The 21,575-nt window shown below is 43.3% G+C and overlaps 1 protein-coding gene across 2 annotated transcripts in view; it reads right to left on the reverse strand.

Annotated features, from left to right (window-relative positions):
* Window positions 1-2,628: 2,628 nt before the first annotated feature.
* Window positions 2,629-21,575, reverse strand: part of TRIM44 (tripartite motif containing 44) — a 112,894-nt gene continuing 93,947 nt past the window's right edge. For both annotated transcript variants that reach the window (XM_060159396.1, XM_060159395.1), the window contains one exon: window positions 2,629-7,274. In XM_060159396.1, the coding sequence (XP_060015379.1) occupies window positions 7,263-7,274 (12 nt within the window). In that variant the 3' untranslated portion in view covers window positions 2,629-7,262. The remainder of the gene's footprint in view (window positions 7,275-21,575) is intronic.

Here is a 21,575-nt window from a genome sequence, read left to right on the forward strand (position 1 = left end):
AACTGAGATGTGTAAAGAGCTATTTTGGGCACTAAATGCCCCCCTAAAACAGAGCTTTTTGAGCTCTTCAGTCTACTTAAACTTTTTCTGTCTTCTCTATTGCTGTCAACTCCTTCTCCTTCTTGAGTTAAGTTTCCTCTAGAAATCTGTTTTGTGCCCTTAAATTTAATCTGCTGTAGGCTTGGAAACCAGACAGCAAACATTTAGAACTATGTGTGAAACAGGAATAAATAGGTTCTGGGTAGGTGCTTTATGGGTAGACAGATGGCCCTTCTCTTATGTGTTTGCTTCATACTATTTATTTCAACTGGTCAGAAGTCTTGTTTACTCACTTCTTAGTTCTCAGTCATTTTTGAATGGGTCCAGCAGAGGTTTCAGATTTTTCCAGTTCTGTCTCAATTACTGTCAAACCACTTGTGCAGATTTCATGTTTAAGAAATAGGGATAGGTGAAGCTGACTGAGCCGTAGGTAAATGAGTTGTGACTGACTCCCTAAAATGGTATGAAGGTTGTGGGCCATTTTTGTAAGGCAAATGGTATGCTACGGCCATGAGGGTTCAACTCAGTAAATGAACTATAAAACAGACAAGCTCCCTCTGCAGTCCCTTTCCAAGAATATGAAGCTGGCCTACTGTCAAGCTGTTGGAGACGCCTTCAACATGTTTAATTAAATTACAGGCTCAGTGCCAGAGTTGGCTGACTTCTGGGATTCTAAGACTATGGCAAAAGAAGCCATGGCTTTGCCTCTCCTGGTGATTTCATTATTTATGGCCTTGGAATAAAGGAGATAAAGCAAGTCTAAAAGCTTCCTCCTTCCAAAAGTGCAGTTTCAGGTCAGAAGAGAATTTCACTGCTCACCTTAACCCTCCTTCCCTCACTGTACACTGTACTTTGCAAACTGTACAAAACAAGGCTTAAAAAAGACAAACTCCTTCGCCCCAAGGCCATACTGTATGTGTTTGCGGAGAGGGGGTGGATGGGTGAAGGTTATTCACCAGCATCAGCTGGAATCTGTGCAGCTAGGAGAGGAGAGCTTTAGAGCCAGGGTGTAAAGTCTGCTAGACCTGGGTTTAAATCCTAGCTTCCATTTATTAGGGTGTGACCTTGGGCACCGTATTTAACTCTGATTCCTGAGCAATAAAATAGAGGATGATAATATTAGTGCTGTGAGAATTAAATAACGTAAAAGGCAACTAGGACAGTGCCTGGCCCAGAAAAAGACCTCACTAAACGGTAGCTATTATTATTAACAAAATGAATGATTTAACCTGGAGACTCTAATATTTAACGAGTAAAGATACTCAATGCAGCCAGTTATTGACTTTAAGCCGCCTTTCGTTTTGTTTTCTTTTCTGTGACACCTTCTTCTCTTGTTAATACTGGCAGCCTGACTTTCTGCTGGGTGTACTTACCTCTGGTGCCTTGTTAAGGCCAGGAGATATTCTAGACCAGCTGCAATTTCACTTTTATGAGTGTAAAGGAAATGGGGCCACCTGTAAGTTGGACCAAGCAAAGATCAATGAAACAAAATAAAGAGTTGTAGCTTTCAGAGGGAAAGACAATAAAATGAAAAAGGGCTGAGGCAATGGGATGCGGTATTGAGATATGGCACCAGGAAGTAGGGAAGAAAACCTCCAAACACATTGTGGTTTGTTAAAACACCGAGACTCCCAAGTACTACAGTGCCTGGCAATCCCATCCCACCAGGCAGAAGTGTGCTTAGCAACTGGGGAGGGAGGAAGTGGGCCTAATGATTGTTATAGGGGACAAGAGTCTCCCGGCCTGGCTTTATCAGCGTGGCTCACCGCATGACCTTGAGTGACTGACTCCCTCTAGAACCCTATCTTGAACAATTTCTCCAAAGTTCACATACAGCCTCTAGCTAACTAAAGGGGTTTGATGGAGACAAATCTGTTAAAAAATTTTTTTACAGCAGGGTTCATAAACTGCAGCTCCTCCAGACACTTGCTGGTGGGTTTTAAGGATGGATTTTAAAAATTGAATTGTAATGTCTTTAGGTAGGAATTGTACCTTCTAATTCATACAGTATCTACTATATTGAGTTTTCACATTTTGCCTCTTGATTTCAATGCATCCTCTGCTCCTGATATTACAAACTGGACTAGAATTGCTTCATTTAGAACTTAATTCTATCTCTTCATCAGTTATATCAAATGTGTACTTCTAAGGTTCCCCAAAGATGATTTTGCTGGCCTAACTGTAATTTGCTCTATGAAGGTTTTTTTCCTAGCAAATATGGTAAAAATTAAAGTTTGACCACCACCCTGGCTAATCCAAATTGTAAAGCTTTAACGTTATTTGAAAACATCATTCAGGACCAAGCATTCTTTACTTTATAATCTACTTTGCTCAGAAAGTTTAACCTAGGCATGGATCACTTCACTTTGAGCAGAAAACATTTCTTTAAATAACAATGACTTTAAGTCTGTCCTTTTGCCACTCCCAGAGATCTCCTAAGCTATGCTAGAGAAGTCAGGGGCAAATGAGCGTCCCACCTCTCATAACCAAAACACCATCATCTCCAGCATGATCACAGTTAACAATGCAGATCACCATGAATATTTACACCTAGCAGGGTCCTTTGTGCACAACTCTGAGAGACAAATGGTATTTCCAGTAATAGTTTATTGATTTCCAAATGCACAGGGGCACTGAGTCCAAACATCCTGGGAGAGCAGTAAATCTTTCTTACAAAATAACTTACAGTATGAAAATGATATACTGAAACATTAACTCAAATGTGTAATTCCCGTGAAAGACTGAGTGTTCCCTTGTTTAATGTAAAGTGTGAAAGAGGAAGATGACTGAGGAGGGAATGTGACTGTGCACAGGAAAACAGGCAGAGGACAATGGGTTCGTTGGTTCTCCTTATCCACGCAGTGTGGCCTGTCACTGTAGAAAGATTGGTCAGGTTTAAGTCCCATAAGTATAAATCTACTGTCCCCTCAAGGTCATATCAAGGCTAGCATGGGCTCTGCGGCACTTTTTGTACCAGTATACCCACTAGTGTCTTAATTTATTTTTATTTTCCTGCCCTGGCACGAACAAGCGCGTGTTCTTGTGTGTTCTTGGTTCCAAATGCTACTGTTTTCCTAGGCAGTCCCCAAGGGCCTTACAATTCTTGGAACGGGCTGTGGTGGGGCTTCAGAAACACCGTTGGGTAAGGCAATATTAATGAGATCTGAAGTCTCCCCTGCAGGCCTGCAGGCCTTCTTTTCTCTCAGGGCTGGGCTGAGTCCATTCATAATGAGATAGGTTTGTTTTTTAAACAGAAAATTCCAGTTGTGCTAGGCACACCGTAAACATGCAACTAATTTTCTTATCGAAAAGCATGTGTTGAAGAGCTACTGAGTGTGGCATTTCAGGTATTGGCAAGAGAATATTTTCTAGGTGGAGGAGAGGACTTCCTAAGCCCTGCCACTCCTATCGGTCGTGAATTCTGCAGCCGTGCCCTCAGGCCTGACTAGAGTGGTTAGACTCTCAGGTCACCAAAAATTCTGGGTGTCCAAATTTCCCATATCATTAGACACCTTGGAGTAGGGCTGGAGTGCGATTTCCCTCAGGGCTGTCACCTTGGCTCAGTGCTTTAGGAGCTGACAACCTTTGCCAAGGAGTTGCTCTTCTTGTTAGCATCTTGTAAGCAAGCAACTAAGCCCCATTATCTGGTGACACTTGTAATCAGGGCTGGCAGAAACCTCTGCGGTGGTATGCGAGATAATGAAGCAGCGGCTGCTCTGAATTTCTCTCACTTGTTAAACTCTGTGTGTGTGTGTGTGTGTGTGTGTGTGTGTGTGTGTGTGTGTGTGTGTGTGTGTGTGTGTGTGTGTGTGTGTGTGTGTGTGTGTGTGTGTGTGTGTGTGTGTGTGTGTGTGTACACATCAGGTGTTAGCAGGAAAGTCTAGGTTCACAGGACTTTGAATTACCACATCCTCACAGACTGGCTAGGTTTACTAAAATATGAAGATTTCCTTTTCTGCAGCAGTGTAGCAGCTGACATTTTCAAATAAAGTTAGAGAGCAGAACACTCCTCACTTCTACTATTTCTGATAAGTTCCATACTCCTGAAGGTCTAAAAACACTGTATTTATGGGGAATAGCACCAAAAAGGAAAGGTGTCCTCCAACTCCTGGGGGCAGGCTCAAGTTAGCAATATGTACTTAATGTATCTGCTAAAGTAGAAGAATAAGGCTAACTTGCTGCCATTTCTGAGCCTCAACTATAGCCATAAAATGTAACTTTGAAAAAGAATCCATAGAGTGGAATGGTCAGACTGCAGGGGGGGAAACTGCAGCCTTTTTCTCTCTGTTTTAGGCATACACAGAGTTAGGAAGAGCCGGGTACAAAACCTAGCTCCAATACTTCCTAGCTGTGTAACTCAAGGCAAGTGACTCTTGCCCTCCAAATCTGTATTACCATCTGAGAAATGGGTCCTCATAGTTGGTCCTCAATATTTTAAGTCATTTCCCTTTCTAGGCTGTCAGAGCAGAGACTCCAAGCAATTCTTGGAATTGTCCTGGATTTAATGACAATCAAATCAAAGGACAATCCCCCCTCTTAGCCTCCAGATACCCAACCTTTGGAAGGGAGCCAGGGATTGCTGTGAGGACCCAATTCATTCTGAAGACATTCATTACCTGCCTCCCTTGATGACTGCTCCCTAGGGATTTCTGCAAACCCTGCAGCCAGTTAGGGCACAGTTGTGAGCAACTCTTACTGACCTGGTAGGAGGGAAGTCTCATCATGCTGGGGCTTAAGGCCGAGAAGCATGCTCCAGCTTTAAGGAAGCTGGTGCCACTGCAGGAAGCATCTTACACTGATAAATGCTGCCGGCAGGAACTCAGGAGCCTGGGCAGAAGCTGCTGAGCTGTGTTTAATGCTTCCCTGGTTAAAGTTTTATCAGGTGCTGAAAACAGCAGGAGCCCACAAAGCAAATCTGAAATCCTTTCTAAGTAAAAGCAAAAGTGCTTTCCTTGAGGATTACAGAGTATGATAATTTATTGAGACAGGCTGGCATGTGTTTGTATTTCCATTCATATCCATTGCATGAATGCCTGGGTTTCCCAAATACTGATTTAAAGTAATAACGTATGATCTGGTACGGAGGAGCCAGTGATCTGTCCACTGCTAAAATAAGGCTACTACTTGGAGATTAAACAATACTTACTGGGGAAAGACAACACAAGCTTCCAAATCCTAAATTCTTCTTAATATTCTGATTTTTAAACTCTTTTAAGAATGGCCACTCGTCCTCCTTTAGGAGTAGTTTCTTTGGATGTGGTTGGGGGTTGTAATTAGTGGTATGCCCAAATCGCCAGTCTTTGTGGGCAGAAAGGTAAAGTACCGAAAATGTCTTAGTCATTTGCTGGCCACCGGTTGGAGAGAAAAATACTTTTTTTTTTTTTTAAACAGCCCAAACTACTCTCAGCCCCAATGTCCCAACAACATATTTAGCGAGCAAGGGTAATCCTAACCCAGAAGCATATATACCTGGTAGCTTCCTGGCCTCAAAGAAACAATCATTTCATAGCATGCACAGGACTGAACTGTGATATAGACAGGATTCCTATAGTAAGTAAGCATTGTTTCTCCCTCAAAACCATCCTGCACACACATATCGGTTGGCCCTAAAGCTCTGTGATAGGTATACAGGCAGGCAGGCAGGCAGGAAGAGGAACTCCCCTCAGTGCAGCTCCTTTGTTTCTGCCTCAGAGGCACTAGAAGTCTAGGTCCTGAGTCAACAGAAACCCTAAGGCTGCTTGGATGTAGTTCCAATTGTACTTCTCAGAAGCGAACACCAAAATACCACTAAAGGCAGAGGAGAGGGAACACCACCCCACTCGCTAATAAAAATTCTCTGTGAAGTCTCCTATTTTATCTTTACTGTTTATGTATACATTCTATTTCATAATATAATTGTGTTTGTTTTATCTAAAAATAATGTCATTCCCTGACTCCAAACCATTTGTTAAGTAAAACTCCTGTTTCAGAAGACGCATGTTTTTTAGTTTGCAGTTTTGTATTCCCTAGTACATCATTGCTTATTTAGGAGTAAAAAACTCGGTTGTAAGGAAATGTGCTTTGGGAGTGGGGAAAGACCAGAGTCCAACCACGGTGAGTCTCTGCTCACGTTACTTAAGAGGAGAGAGCCAGCGTGTGGGAGATGACCTGGAGGTGGGGAGAGCCAGGGGAAGAGGGGTCCCCGCTGGAGTAAAAGGAAGGTGTATCTGCCAGGAGATGGAGCTCGATTCAACACACCACAGAGGGCCAAGAATTCTCCCCACACTGCATTTAAGCCAAATCAGGCTAAGCTGGGGGAGGGGGAGCAAAACCTACACTGAAAATTCCCATTTGTAATACACATTCCAGACTTTCATGCTGTGACAAGACCCATAAAACCTCAGAGTCCACTCAAATAATTCAGGTTCCATCAGATCCTTTAGTGACTATTTTGGAAACTTAGGCAGTTTGAGTTCAGAAATACTGATTTCGATTTCAACTTTTAATCAGATCTCTTTGGTCCTTTTTTTTTGGGGAAAAAAAAAGTCATTTCTTTTCTATCTCTTCAATCTTTTTTTTTTTTTTTTCATTTCCACAGCACTGAATTATGAATCTGAAATCCTGGATAACCTCATGTACTAAAAATATCTCTATATATTTCTAACTTTTAACTCTTTATCTGTTTTCAAGCCGTCCATATTATTTCATGAAACCACATTTTCACAGATGTATTAAATGGACTTTTAGAGACGAACTATGTGGGTTGATTCGGCCCTACTTTTCCCTCATTTATTCCATGCTTAAATATGAATAAAGTGTGGTTTTATTAGCAGGTAGGGAAACAAATTCTGACTGCCCTTCAAGATTATTCCAGATCCTTCTTAATGAAGTGATACTGTTTGGGTATACACTATGACAGGGGCTGGCTTTCCTGAGCAAGTTCAAAGCAGCCATCGAGGGATTTACCTGAAGGACCCTTTAATTGCTCCTGGTTGATCAAAGGGGCATTTTCCTTGACCTATCACGACAAGAGAATGAGAAGCACAGTCAGTAAGAGTAAAACTGGTCATTCCTTGGAGAGCTATGTGCCTGCTGTGGATCTGGGGAGGCATCTGGTGGAAGCACGTTTGTTGCTGGGCAGCTTTCACAGGAATCAGAAGCCATTACATATACGCCGTCACATACACACAAGGGGAAGGGATGATTTTCCACTGGGGATGGCAGGCCTTCATGTGTCTTCTTCTTCACTGGCACCACTACAAAGGAAAGGAGAACCAAGTGAGTTAAGACTTCACAAGAAGGGAGGCAGCCTAGTCTACTGACAGAAGGCACAGGCTCTGCTCTTAGACTCCCCTGGATTCCAGCCCTAAACCTACCACTGCTGGGCACTGTGGCCAGGGGCAAGTTACTTAGCCTCTCTATGTTCTGATTTCTTTATCTGACTGCAGAGATAATGATGATAATAAAACCTACTTTCTTAGGTTACTGGAGGAATAAATAATACATATAAAATGCCTGTGCCTGGTACACAGTAAGTGAATAGCTATTTAAAGGAGCAGGTGAGGGTCATAATATTTTTTTAACTTGACAAAATAAATTGCTGGTAAAAATCAGGAGTTTGACGTCCCCTAAGCCTTAAAGCCACCCATTGTTAGAAGAGAAAGGCAAAGAGAAGCCATCACTCTGCACACCAAACGGCACTTCTCACCTGGAATAAAGCCAAGGTTTTAATTCAGGCCACAGGGACAAGTCACCGGGTTTAGATGTCACCTCCTCAGAGAAGGTATTCTATCTAAGTCAGGCTCCCTGGTTACTCTCCATCTCCATCTTATTTCTTTCATAGCCCTTATCATGTCCTATAAATCATCTGTTTGCTATTTACTCTCCCCTCTACCCCCACCAGAGCATAAAAGAATAGCAATATTGTCTATTTTATCGACTACTGTTTATCTACCACTAGGACTGTGCCAGGCATATAGAAGTGTTCAATAAATAGTTGTTGTAAAAAGACAGTGAGAAATAAAAACAGGAAGGGAGAGAAGGAAGGAGCTGAAAGAATGGTCAGTCATGACTGACTTGACCAGGGCATCCTAGACATCAGTAGTATTTCAGTGGCCAAAAAATGAGTTGTGAGTCTCAGAAGCATGGCTAGAACGTCAGCTGCTCAGGGTTAGAGCCTCCCTGGCTTGGTCCTGGGAGAGAACATTGTTGATACAAGCACTAGGGCAAGAAAAAGTCAGGGCCAGAAAAAGACTTACAAGGACACTTAGAAGGACAAAAGCAGCAAATGTGCCTAGTTTCTCCTCCTCCACTACTTCTAGAGGCCACTATCCTTAAAATAATAACAAGAGCCAGCTTGATCAAGTGTGCCAGGGGCACTGAGCTAAGCGTTCCTCACGCATTCTTTCTATTAGCCCTCACAATAATCCTAGGATGTAGGGACTATTATTATTATTACTACTATCCCCATTTGGCAAATGAAGAAAGTGGAGCTCTGAGAGGTGTAAAATCCTCGGTCACGTAGTAAGGCCTGCGTCCTTAAAACTTAAGGATTAGTTTCGGCTGGATAAAGTCTGAAGCAGGCAAGTTAGGGAGCTTGGAAGGGAGGTAAATCCCCCTTCCTCTGGTAGAGGCAGGAGTTAGGGAAGAGGACAGGCCTGGGGTGTACATCAGCGCCCTGCTATGACCTAGAAATGTTTTTTATCTCACAAGGGATTATCTACATCTATATAAAAATCTGTGCTTTTTTGCATCCCTCTGGGAAGGCCTTTAAGGGAAAATATCCTAGACAACGGACCTGTAGTACTTCTGCTCAGGGCGAAACATTTCGAGGCATGGAGCGTGAAATTAAGGCACGTGCACTCAGCAGCCAAAAGAACCAAGTCAGCAAGCCTCGCTATCCAAACTCTGCCCTATTTCCATTCCCTTTTCCTGCCTGCTGTCCGATCACGGGATGAAGGGTGCATGCTAGGAAGGGCTGGACAGTGGACCATCATTAAGGAGCAGTGCTTGGTGGCATCTGTCCCAAAGGGAACAAAAAGGGTCTTTCACGAAAGCATCTCACTAGAATCAAGACCCCGTTGGAACCAGTGCCATTGTCTCCCCTTTGGTATTATAGCCAAAGCGAGCTCAACGTGCTTTTGTCAATTTTCCTTCAAACATGAGAGGTCTAGCACAAGCATGTGCCCCTTCCTTAAACTGCGGTTCATTATTTAGCATTCTTAACTTGAGATGCATAGTTTAAAGGGTTCATGAACCTACTGGAGTTGTACACAAAATTTTGTCTGTGTGTTCCTTGTCTGAGAGAGGCCATAATTTTCATCATATTCACGAAGAGGTCAACAACTCCACAAAATTGAGTATAATGAAATTATAAATAAACTAACTTCTTTTCGAGTTGCCAGGTCCCTTATTATAAGATGTGCAGAGTTGACTTGGGGAAAAGATCAGAAACCCTGACTGATAAAATCTTTTCTTATTATCCTAAAAGAGATCTGTTCTTGGGCCTGAATGACACAGCTCATCTCACAGTTTAAAAGCCTAAGACCTTGGAATTCTGGCATATCACTGGTTAATTTGACTATCTACTCTGTATTAGGCATAACACTAGGCACAACAATGAACAAGATGAAATCACAGTAGTTGCCCTCATGGACTTCAGAGCCTAGTAGCTGACAGAGGGAGGGGGGAGGGGGAGGGAGAGAGGGAGGGGGAGAGAGAAAGAGAGAGAGAAAGGGGAAGGGAGGGAGAGGGACATATTTTTGTCCAGAATAGCATCTTCAAATAAATCATACTCATTTTCATAATTAATGAAATTAATTAATTTTTTGCCACAATAAAGAAGAAAAAATCGTAACTGAATCTATAGCATACAGCTTTGTTCACCTTGTGTGTGTTCTCTCCTGGAGGGTCACACAGTATCATCAGTGTGAGATATCATCTGAATGTCCCTTCTTCACTCTGTATATAAGCTGATCTGTGTTCACAGGGTTTTATCTTAAATAGTCTATAGGAGTCTACTTTCTCCAAGGGAAGTAACACAGCCTTCCACCTCAGCCACTTATCATCCTCCTCTGAAACATCTATCACTCACACTTACATTTATAATTGGAGTGATACTCAGAGGATATTGAAATTTTGAGTGTCTGTTCTGTTATTGTTGTTTTGAGAATAAACTAAGGGTGTTAGATAGATAGCCCATTCTGTAGTAGGTATTTACCATGAGAGAAGCAGCATTATATAATGGCTTTGAAGTCACCAAACTAAACTAGGTTCAAATCCCCGCTCTGGCACTAATGAGCTGTGCAACTTTGGATGAGCTGCTCAACCCCTCTGAGTCTCAGTTTCCTTGTGGTAATACTTACTGTATATCTTACAGGGTTATTGCGAGAGTTTTATGTATTTTATGCAATATAAGTACTTTAAAATGTTGGCTCCCTTCTTCAACCTGCTTTTCTTCTTATCCAGAATCAACACCTGCCTAACTTTCCTTCACCGTTGTTCTTCTGGCATCTGAAATGTTACATTCCAGAGCAAGTGCGCTCCTATCCCCAGATGTCCTTACATTTCTGGAATGCCCTTCTTTGCTTCCTTCGAGAGTTTTTAAAATGACAACTCCAGACCTACAGATACTGAATAGAAAGAAAGTCTGAATTCCATGGTTCTGACCCTTCTACTTGACAGGTCTCTAGAAAAGTCAGTCCCTGCCAAACACCGGTGAGGACATACTGAGCAAAGCCCAGTTAACTGGCCTCAGTCACAGACTGACCCAGTTTGAGAGTGCTAATGTGTCTAAAAGCAGCGGTTTTAAAACTGAGGTACACATACCTTTGTGGTACCTAATGATTTTCCAGGAGGTATTTGGTCATTGGTAGTTCAAAGGAAATTAATGTCCAGATCCTTACCTTCCATACATACTCATTGTTAAAACTGACCTCTCTAAGGGCTTCCCTGGTGGCGCAGTGGTTGAGCGTCCGCCTGCTGATGCAGGGGACGCGGGTTCGTGCCCCGGTCTGGGAAGATCCCACATGCCGCAGAGTGGCTGGGCCCGTGAGCCATGGCCGCTGAGCCTGCACGTCCGGAGCCTGCGCTCCGCAACAGGAGAGGTCACAACAGTGAGAGGCCCGCGTACCGCAAAAAAAAACCCCAAAAAACTGACCTCTCCTGGAACGTGCTTGTGATCCACAAGTTCTCTCTTCAGCCACTCTCACTTTTTACAGTCACCTTAGTCCTACTTCAGAAGAGAAATGCATACCCCTCATCCTCCCGAATCTCACCATGGGACAATTTTAGAATGCCTTGCTTCTAAGAGGAGTCCTATGAGAACAGGGTAAGAAATAGTGAAGGATATAATCCCTTATTCCATCCAGGTAATAAACTCTTGGCAAAGCTGTGTGCCCTTATCTGTCCACCCACAGATCTAAGAATTCATATTCAGAAATGAGATGGTTGTCATGAAGTGTGTACTAATATGTTTATTTTAATTGACAAAATGAAATCAGACTTGGATCTGACAGAAAGCAAGACTGATTTGGCTGGATGGTTTGACCATGAAAACCATCTTTGCCAATGAGATTACACAGCGAATCTCGCCTGGAAATTTAATATGCTAAATCTGTAGTGCCGAAGTTTTGACAAAAATGTATATAAAGCTCGTACTACGCAGTACGTCAGAGTTAACATCCTTCTCAACTATCTAAACTTGACATATAATTGCAGGAGTTAACTTAAAATGGGCAAGGAGGCACATAATGTTTTCTAAGTTATTTTGGGGGGTGTAAGAACAAAAAGTGTAGCTAAAGGAACTGAGAGTTCCTAAATCATGACCGGGAGAGTGATGTGACACTTAACACCCCCTAGGGGTAGGGGTGACAGAATGGGACGAAGGAGCCCAGCCAGCAGAATGCTGTGTCCCCTCTGCCAGTTGGGCACGCTGCCTCATGAGCAACCCTTTCTGTCTTGTTGTGCCTGTGAAATTGAACTGTTAGAGGCACGCCCCAAGCCCCAGTCCTATTCAGCCCCTAAGCACATGCTCATAAAGTGATTAAGATCAAGGAGTGTTTTCACTGCCTGACAAGCTTTAAGACAGTCCATACAGATAGGCAGCTCCGTTTTTCAGCTTCCGTCCCCAGAGATGGACGCTTATAAGAGGAAGTTAATAAGTGAGGTGGGTAGGCACTCTGATCTCGCAAGTTAGTCTCTTTTCCTGAGAATACAACACAATTTGATTTGGCATCACTTATATAGCTGAGTCCTTGGCTATTTATTCATTATTGATGTAAAAAGGATTATTCACTTAAGAGGATGGAGAAATTAAGAGGTATCAACAAGGAAGGAAGGCTAGATTCAGTTGAGATGCAAAAAGACAGATGCAGTGTTCTCCAGAAAGGACGCCACATGGGTGTCTTACGAGAAAATAATGGGAAGTCTGCACTCACCATCTGAGGCTGCAGCTGCTCACTTCCAGTGAGAATGTGACCGGCCTAGCTGGGGGACGGGCCAAACGTCCTGACCCGGAAACACTCCTCCACCAGACAGAGCAGAGCTGCTACTTTTGTCTCCCATGTCACCTGTCCCAGTAGCCTGGGCTGAAAGTGAGGGGTTGCTGTGCTATGAGGAATCAGAACTTACATATTTAGCTGCTGCCTGTGGAACTAATATAAATTAGTTTTAAGAGATGTAAGTGTACATTTAAAAGAGATACAAGTACAAAATAAAGTCAAATGTCCTCCCCGTTTATCCTGGGTTAACTGAGAAAAACATCAGAGGACTTCACAGCTCTAGTCCTGGCTTTGCTGTGTGACTCCAGGACCCAGTTTCCCCAGCAGGGAAATTAGGACACCTCGCGTTATAAGTGAAATTTACAAAAATTCAAACCAGACAAAAGCGAAGCTCCTTTCTGACTTACACATTTGCTGAGCTAATTAATTAGAGCTCATTTATACTGTTTTTTTCTCTTGCTTCCTATGCACTGCCCTCTTTACCCATTCCTCTCCAACTCAATCTGAAGGCTGACCTCAACATTCCAAGTTCTTTCACCTCTTTTTCTGGCTGGGCCTAAATGCCAGGTTGATGAATTGTACTATTTGATCAATACCTAGTACACACCCTAGTACAGTGAGCTCTATGGGCAAATGATTTCCTGTGATTTCCCAATTCGTGGTTCTTAAAGTCTAAAGTGGTACCAACCCTTGTTGTGCCTTCCTTCTCAAATCACAGGAAACAGGGAGAAGGGCTCTTCTCTCTCTAGATCACGTTATACTTGATCTCATGAATCTTCTCTCCTTCAGTAATGACCACTGTTCACAGACGGCCGACTTAATGTTCCAGGCACTGTGCTAAGCAATTTATATACACAATCTCACTAAGCCCTAACAGTAGCTTTAGGATAAGTATTATCATCTCCATCCTACAGATCACAGTAGTGAGGCCAAGAGAAGCTACGTGACTTCTTTGAGGTACACAGCTTGTAAATGGTAGATCCAGCTTATGCAGACTCCAGAACCCTCAGATATGAAAATGCACTCGTGTAAGAAGACAGACATAAACCTGATCTTTTGACCCCTGGTTACCCAGACAATAAGTGACAGCCACTGAAGATTAAGATCTCTGAGGTTCAATTTTTTACCTGAAAAATGGGATGATAATATCTATTTCCAAGGGTTGTTGTAATGAGTTGGAAAGTACTTGCAAGTTCTTCTTTAAGATGAAAAAATGCCAGAAAAGGGTAGGATGACTACAGAAGGAGAAGGAAGTAGACACTGGGTTTGTCTTTCAGCCCTCACAGCTGCCTCTGCCCCTACAGACCCACACAGGCACCTGTGAGACAGGTCTGGGGCTCCAGGGCGGCCGCAGGTCCACACATTGACCACAGTGCTAAGTTTTGATCTCCATGTACCTCGCAACCTGTTTACCATTTTTATAGGTGGCTGCCCCTCTTGCACTCCACTTGGGGTGGTGGCCCGTTTCTATGGAGGATGGAAAGGCGCCAGCAGGCCTGTTCAGGCAGGGCCCTTTGATAGGGAGACACTTGAACAGAAGTAACAGGCAGGCTTCTTAGCCTGCCAGTGTCCCATGTGCTCTCAGAACTCCCTTCCTTAGGATTGAGTCTTCTGTTACTGCTGCTGCTGGATTTATAATGGAATCAGTTCCAGTCTTTTTTCTTTTAATTCAAAAAGCAACTTTTTGTTTTTCGCTGATCTGTATTTTCTGTAGCAAACACGTATTGCTTCTATAAAAAGTAAAAAAAACCCATAGTGTTATCCACTGGTGATAATCAACATTAACACATTGAAATATATTCATCTATACCCCTCCTATGCATATGTAAAAATATATACTTCACAGGCTCTTTCATAATCTATTTTTTCATTCAACTATCAATCACGAATACCTTTATCAAGAAATGTATTTCTGTAAGATTATGGTTCATGATTGAGTTGTATGGATTTATCGTACCTAATTACTGGACACAAATTACTTCTACCTTTTCACTATAACCTACACCTCTGTGACACATATTTACGTTGGTGAATCTCTAGGTTCACCCTTAATTATTTCCAAAGAAAAAAATTCCCAGATGGGAAAACTCCTGGGTCAAAGTAAAAATTACAAAGATAGTACAGAGGGTTCCAATATCTAGTTTCCTCTATTATTAACATCTTACATTAGTGCATTTGTTAGAATGAATCAACAAATTTGGTATACTAGTATTAATGCTAGTATTAACTGAAGTCTAGATTTTATTCAGATTCCCTTAATTTTTCCCTAATGTCCTTTTTCTGTTCCAGATTTCACCTGAGATACCACATTATATTTAGTCATCAGGTCTCCTTAGTCTCCTCTTGGCTTTGACTGTTTCTTAGACTTTCTTGGTTTTGATGACCTTGACAGTTTTGAGGAGTATTGGTCAGGTATTTTTGTAGAATGTCCCTCATTTGGGATTTGTCTGATGCTTTTCTCATGATTAGGCCATGGTTACGGGCCTCAAGAAGGAAAAATCACAGAGGTAGAGCACCCTTCTCATCACATCGTACCAAGGGCACATACTATTGATGACTTAGTGCTGTTGATGTTGACCTTGATTACCTGGCTCAGGTAATATTTGTTAAGGTTTTTCCACTGCAAAGTTCCTTTTTTCCCCCTTCACATACTGTACTCTCTGGAAGGAAGTCACACCTAAGGAGTGAGGAGTTATGCTCCCCCTGGTTGAAGGTAGAGTATCTACAAAAATTATTTGAAATTCTTCTGAACATGAGATTTCTCTTTTATTCATTTATTTATTTACTGATCATTTGTTTGTATCAGTATGGACTCATGGATACTTATTTTTACACTCTGGGTTATAATCCAATACTACTTGATTTATTTTGTTGCTCTGACTGTTCAGCTTTGGCCTCTGGAAGCTCTTTTAGTCCACTCCTGTGGCCCCTGACAGACCCTCACCAATGTAAGGGTTGTTCTGAGGTTTGGGGGGAGCACTTCTTTACTTTCTGACACTACAAAATGCTCCAGGCTCATCTTGTATATTTTCTGCTGCAGTCCTAGAATCAGATATTTCTCCAAGCAAAGGCTATGTATTGAATATTTTTAAAAGGATTTGATATATCCCTGTTAAATTGCCCTCCAGAAATCAACTTGCACTGATTTACAATCATTACTCATACAGGTATGAGAATGCCCATTTACCCACATCCTCGCCAATGTCTGGCAGTTTCAAAGTGTCTGAGGATGAGAGAGAGAGAGAGAGAGAGAGAGAGAGAGAGAGAGAGAGAGAGAGAGAGAGAGAGAGAGAGAGAGAGAGAGAGAGAGAGAGAGTGTGTGTGTGTGTGTGTGTGTGTGTGTGTGTGTGTGTGTGTGTGTGTGTGTGTGTGTGTTTCTCTCCTCTCTGAAATAACTTCTATGTTATTATTTGGTTTCCTGTTGAACCTCAAGGGGAAAATGCCATGGGGGCTGCAAGCTTTCCCTTTTCTCTGCCTTTCTGTTGGTCTTCCCCAACCTCCCTTCCCTTCCCCACCACTGCTGGGTTTCACAGAACTGACGACCTCCTGTTGTGAGGGCTGAAAGGAACCCTTCTCAAAGCCTCTATTAGGGCCCAGGCAATTCCAGGGGGTAGGGGAGTAAAATGCAGAAAACAGCCCAAGGGTTTACCTTCCCTGCACCTTCAGGAATTCCACCCGACCCAGTTTCCTCATCTTTTCTTGGCAAGTGAATAATAGAAACCAAATCTCAAGCAGTTTCCCTCCACAGAAATCTTAAACATAAGATTTAATAAAATGCTGGACTTCAAATTTCCTGTTGCCTCAGCTGCTGTATCTTAGAAGTTACCAAACAGGAGAAAAAATCAATCAATAATTACACTCTTGACATTAATCTCTAATCTCTGAATGAACAGTAGGCTTTTTTTTCAAGTGTCCCTTATTAGTTCTCAGTAGTTTTGAGTCCCATGGTGACCTTAAACTGAGGTCCAGAAGTTGTAGAAAGTCAGAAATTGGAAGGACACCAACTCTCAAAACCTACTTCTCATGTCACAGAGGGTTATGAATATGCATTTAAGAGATAGGAACACCTAGGTTTGAGTCACAGCTTTGTCATTTGCTAGCTGTGGGATTTTGAGTTCAGTGCTCTTACCTGGAAATGGAGGACAACTTAGTATCTACCTGAAAGAGTTACTGGAGATTAGATGAGGACTGATATATAGAGAGAGTGCTGGACATATATAGAGAGAGCTTGGAATGGTACCGGGCACCTAGAAAGTGCTCAATACATTTTATGGTTAGATGAAGAAATCAAGGCTAAGAGACGCTAAAAGTTATACAGGGAGTTGATGGCGGTGAGATTAACTGAAAATCAGAGTTTCTGGTTCCTGAAAGCACCATCATACCTGCAAGCCTCACTTATTAACAAAAGAGAAGAGCTGACCCTGCTGTCACACATGCACTATAGGCATCATTCTGTCAGTGAATGGGTTCAAGATTGCTTCTCAAGCCTGTTCTCTTGGTGTTTGATAACAGCCCGTTCGCTCATAACAATGGTCAAAAGCTATAATTAATTTATTGAGTGCTTTATATGTGCCAACCACTGTGCTCAAAACCTTAGAAGCACCATCTCCCTCTCCCACTGAGTCCACCAGCAAGTTCCGTCCACTCCCACCACACTTCTATCCTGTGTCTATCCATTCCTCTTCTCCACTGCCACCACCATCTCTTGCTTGAACTGCGGCAGTTGACTTCCGACTGGTTTTCCTACTTCTATTCTTACTTCACTACTGTTTAGCTTTCAAACTGCATTGAGTAATATTTTTTAAATGTGCAACAGATTATGTCACTGCTCCACTTAAAAATCCTTCGATGGCTTCCTATATCCTTAGAATAAAGCCCATGGCCCACAGATCCCTACATGATTTGGCCCCTACCTATCTCTAACCTATTTCATGCCACTTGCCAGACACACTGGCTGTCTCTCTGCCCCTCAAATAAGCAGAGTTTGTCCCTGTCTTAAGGCTTTTGCATTTGCTGTTAAGTTTCAAAAGCTCTCCCCTCACAGCTTGGAATGTGGGCTCCTTAACACTTAGGTCTCAGCTCCAATGTCACCTTCTCTGAGGCTTTCCCTGACCAAGCAATCTAGAGTTGCCACCCACCCTACCCCTGTGCTATTACTTTAGACTATTGTATTGTCTTCACAGCACTGATCACTATCTAAATTGTTTTGAGATGTAAGGGTCCTTAACTATTTTGTTCCCTGCTATATCACTAGTACCTGATAATGTGCCTGCCACCAGTAAAACCTCAACAGTTTTTCTGAGTGAATGATCAAAACAGCCCCCAAAAGAATTATTGTTCCAGAAACATTCCAAGTCTTCCCAGGCAAACTGTGGGCAACTTGCTGGTCTCAGAGATACTGCCCAGGAATCTCACGGACAGCTTACTATATAGGTAAGCCCAGGCTCCACTGATTCTCCAACTCTCACTGCAATCACCAGGCACATACAGCCACTGGGGACACCAGCTGCGGATTAAATGCTGTATCATAAACGATGATTACTCTTACAAATGACTAAGCCTTACTGGTAAAGGATGTGTGTGTTTGATGGACAAGGAATGCTGTGTCACTGAGGGCAAAGCATAAGTAGTTCATGTCCAGCCCTTCCCAAGCAAGGACACTTGAAGAACCAATTCACCTCCATGAGGAAATGTTCTCACCTTCCTTATAAAACAGCTGCACGTTTGGCAACTTCCAGCCCTCTACAATCCAGCTGACTCAAGGCAGTCTTGGATTCCAAGACTTCAACCATTCGCCCCCTCACCCTAATGGTCTATGGAGGGAGAGACTCATCCAGGCCAAGATGGAAATAGAGGGATGTTTATTCACTGCTCCTCTCCTTCCTTTGGATGAAACATCAGCTGAGGTGCAGATCCAGGAGTGGGACAGCTGTTTTAGTTATTGTGGTGGTAGCGACAGATAGTGGAACACACAACTAAGAATCAGAGACATGGCTTCAAACCTCATTCCAGTACACAACAGCAGTATGACCTTGAGCGAGAGGCCTCTTTAAACTAAAGTTTCCATGTCTGTAAAATGAAGATAATGATACCTATAAGTACTCGCTAAACGGATGCTACTATTATTTACTAGGCCCTGAACTAATCACTTCACCAACATTTTCACATTCAGTTTTCATAATAATAACCCTGTATAATAGCATTACCACTCTATTTTACAGATGAAAGAAGTGAGGAGCAGAGAAATGAATAACATCCCAAGTTCCACAGCTGGCAGAGCTGGAACTAGAGGGCCTGGTCCTTGTTTTTAACCATGGATGGTGGACTCAATGTTGAGTGAAGGCAGCTACGAGGGGACTTGTGAAACCAGCTTGGCTGCATTTATCCAGCTAGGTTACTGGTAATGCCTCATTACCAGTAGCATAGACGGTAACCTCTGGTGATTGCTAAAGATTTTTCCAAGGCCTCGGCAGACTCAAACTCTAAACCGTGTACTAGAAAACTACCTCCCTGCTATGGGGGATCCCAATAGTCTTTTAAAGAAAGGTACAACCAGATGTTTTCAGTTTTTTCAACCACAGCCAGTCTGTGACTTTCCTATAGCAACCTGGCTGCAAGTTAGCCATTTCCCTCCGATTCTCACCTCAGTTCTTGTGAGCTCTAGCAAACAAGAGTCATGCAACCTTTTGCATGACTGCCACCAAGTCACCATCCCCTGGACGGAGTCTCTCTGGGTCAGACATCAGTTTCAATTTCATTTGTCCTGAGGTGACAGGCACCCAGGTCTCACTCATTTAATTAGGTTGCATAGAAAATATCTTTCAAGGCCTCAGCTGATTTTCACTGCACTGAACTAGAGAATAAAATTGGCATTAAGTCGAGATAATGCCTCCTTGTCTGCCTTCAGGGAACCGGTGATGAGGGTGGTCTGATGGATGCCTGCTTTGCCCTTGCAGCCTCCAGGGGTTCAGAGACTCAGCATGCCTACACGTGGCTGTATTGTAAATGCCAGTCTTTGCCACTTGAACTCCTCGGAGGCTGGGTCTGTTTCTCATTGACCATTTTACCTCGAGTGTTTAACAATATACCTGGCATTTAGGACACATCCGGTGGCTGCACACAGCATCTCTCACTACCTGCCTTGGCCTAGAAGGGATTTAGCTGGTGAAATGAAAGCTGGGGAAGGCTGACCTTCAGGGAAGAAAGCGGGTGCAGCAGGAAAGCAGACCTTCCTCCTAGGAGCGCTAAGACCTGCCTGCTAGGAGAGCGCCTGACGGAGGAGCACGGCATGCGAAGATCGCCCACTTTGGGGAAGGACCAGAATTCCCACCCAAGCCCGCTGAGCTGCATTGACTATAGCAAAGCATTTCAACCTCCCTAAGTCTCAGCCTCTTAGCTGTGACACAGGTAATCATTCATTCGCTCTCTCAGTGAACCAATGTTTATCGAGTACTCACAATATATTAGGTACTGCAACAGGTGCTGGCGTTACAGTAGCGAGCCAGACTGACAAAGTCTGGTTCTCATGAAGTTTAATTTCTAGTAAAGAAGGCAACTAATAAGGGAGTAAACAAATTAATAATTTCAGATAGTGGAAAGCACAATGAAGAAAACAAAGCAGGATGCTGAGATAGAAAACGGTGGGTGCCTGTGTGTTGGGGGGCAACTCAGGAAGGCGAAACTATCAGGGTCTACTGCTCAGAGTTGAAAAGTATTAAATGAGATAATGGATGCAAAATATTTAGCATACTTACTAACAAGTAATGAGTACTCCACCAAAATTCAACTGTTGTTATATTACTTCCTCCTGAGTCAGCTGCCCCTCTTTCACCTCGCAGGGGCCGAGCCCCTACTACACGCTGGGGAGGGGCATGCAGAGGGGAATCAGACAGGAGCTCACAGTCTGGCAAAGAATGTAGCCTATGTGCTATGAGCAAAGGATGAAGTGGTAAATTCCACCTATGGAGTCAGAAAAGACTATCACTTAATGTTGACAGATGGATTGGTATTTTCCAGGAAGACTACAGAGCCAGAAGAAGGGCATGTCAGGTGGAAGGAAGAGCTTGAAAAAACTCCTGAAGATGAGAAACAGCCTGGCACGTGCAGAGAGCTGTGGAAAACTCAGGCTGAAGTGGGAGCGGGCACACTGAGAGAAGAAGTATCTCATCAGCAGCTTTTAATGCTTATCTTCATGGGTCATGCTTAAAGTGTCTCCTAAGAAGATGGGGTCGGGGGGATGTGGATGGGAAAGAACAGGAGATGAGAAGCGTGTCAGGGCTCCATACGGCATCTACCACATTGCTAACACTCCATAATGTGAGTAAGGGCTATGTTGAAGATGTTCAGCCTGAGGTCTGTGTGACACTACCCGAGGCAGCACAAACAGATGTGTCAAGGGGGGAAACCAAACACCCAGTGGTAACTCAAAATAAATCCTGTGTCAGGGGAAGGCAGGCGTCAGGCTGCTCAAATGTGACTACATCATCAGCACAAGTCTGAGACTCAGCCTATAAGAGGAATGCAGGTGCCAGCGCATGATGCTGGGGGTCTGGAGTGAACGGGCTCTTGCTCCCAAGCAGAGCCAAGGACTCCCTCTTTGCCAAAGCCAGACCCACTTGTCCAAGAGTCTAAGGCCCAGGCTGGGGACATGAGAGGGCCCTGTAATAGGGAAACAGGAAACTACAAGGAGGTTTCTTGTGCCGAGTTAATAACTCAGGCATCTCTGCCAGCACATTTTCTCTGAGATGAGTGTAACTGCAGAGGAGATGTTTGTGTAAGGGAACCATTCAGATAGAGCCCCGGTTCCCTGCCTGTTTACTACTCTGTCCTATCCCTGCCCTTGCAGTAAATGCTCTTGTCATGAGTCTCCCCAGGAAATGGAGAAGAAATTAAGGAAGCCATCTCCACCCCCAATATTCCAAAAGCTTATAATACAGCCAACAGGTCTGGACTGTAGGAATCTGCCCCTGCTGGGAGGAAGGCTGCTTAATGCAGACAGCCAAAGAGATGAATATCACATCCACTGTGCATTCAGCCAGTCTTACCAGAGGCTCTCCT

The sequence above is a fragment of the Lagenorhynchus albirostris genome, chromosome 9, assembly GCF_949774975.1.
Source record: "Lagenorhynchus albirostris chromosome 9, mLagAlb1.1, whole genome shotgun sequence".
NCBI classification, from domain to species: Eukaryota; Metazoa; Chordata; class Mammalia; order Artiodactyla; family Delphinidae; genus Lagenorhynchus; species Lagenorhynchus albirostris.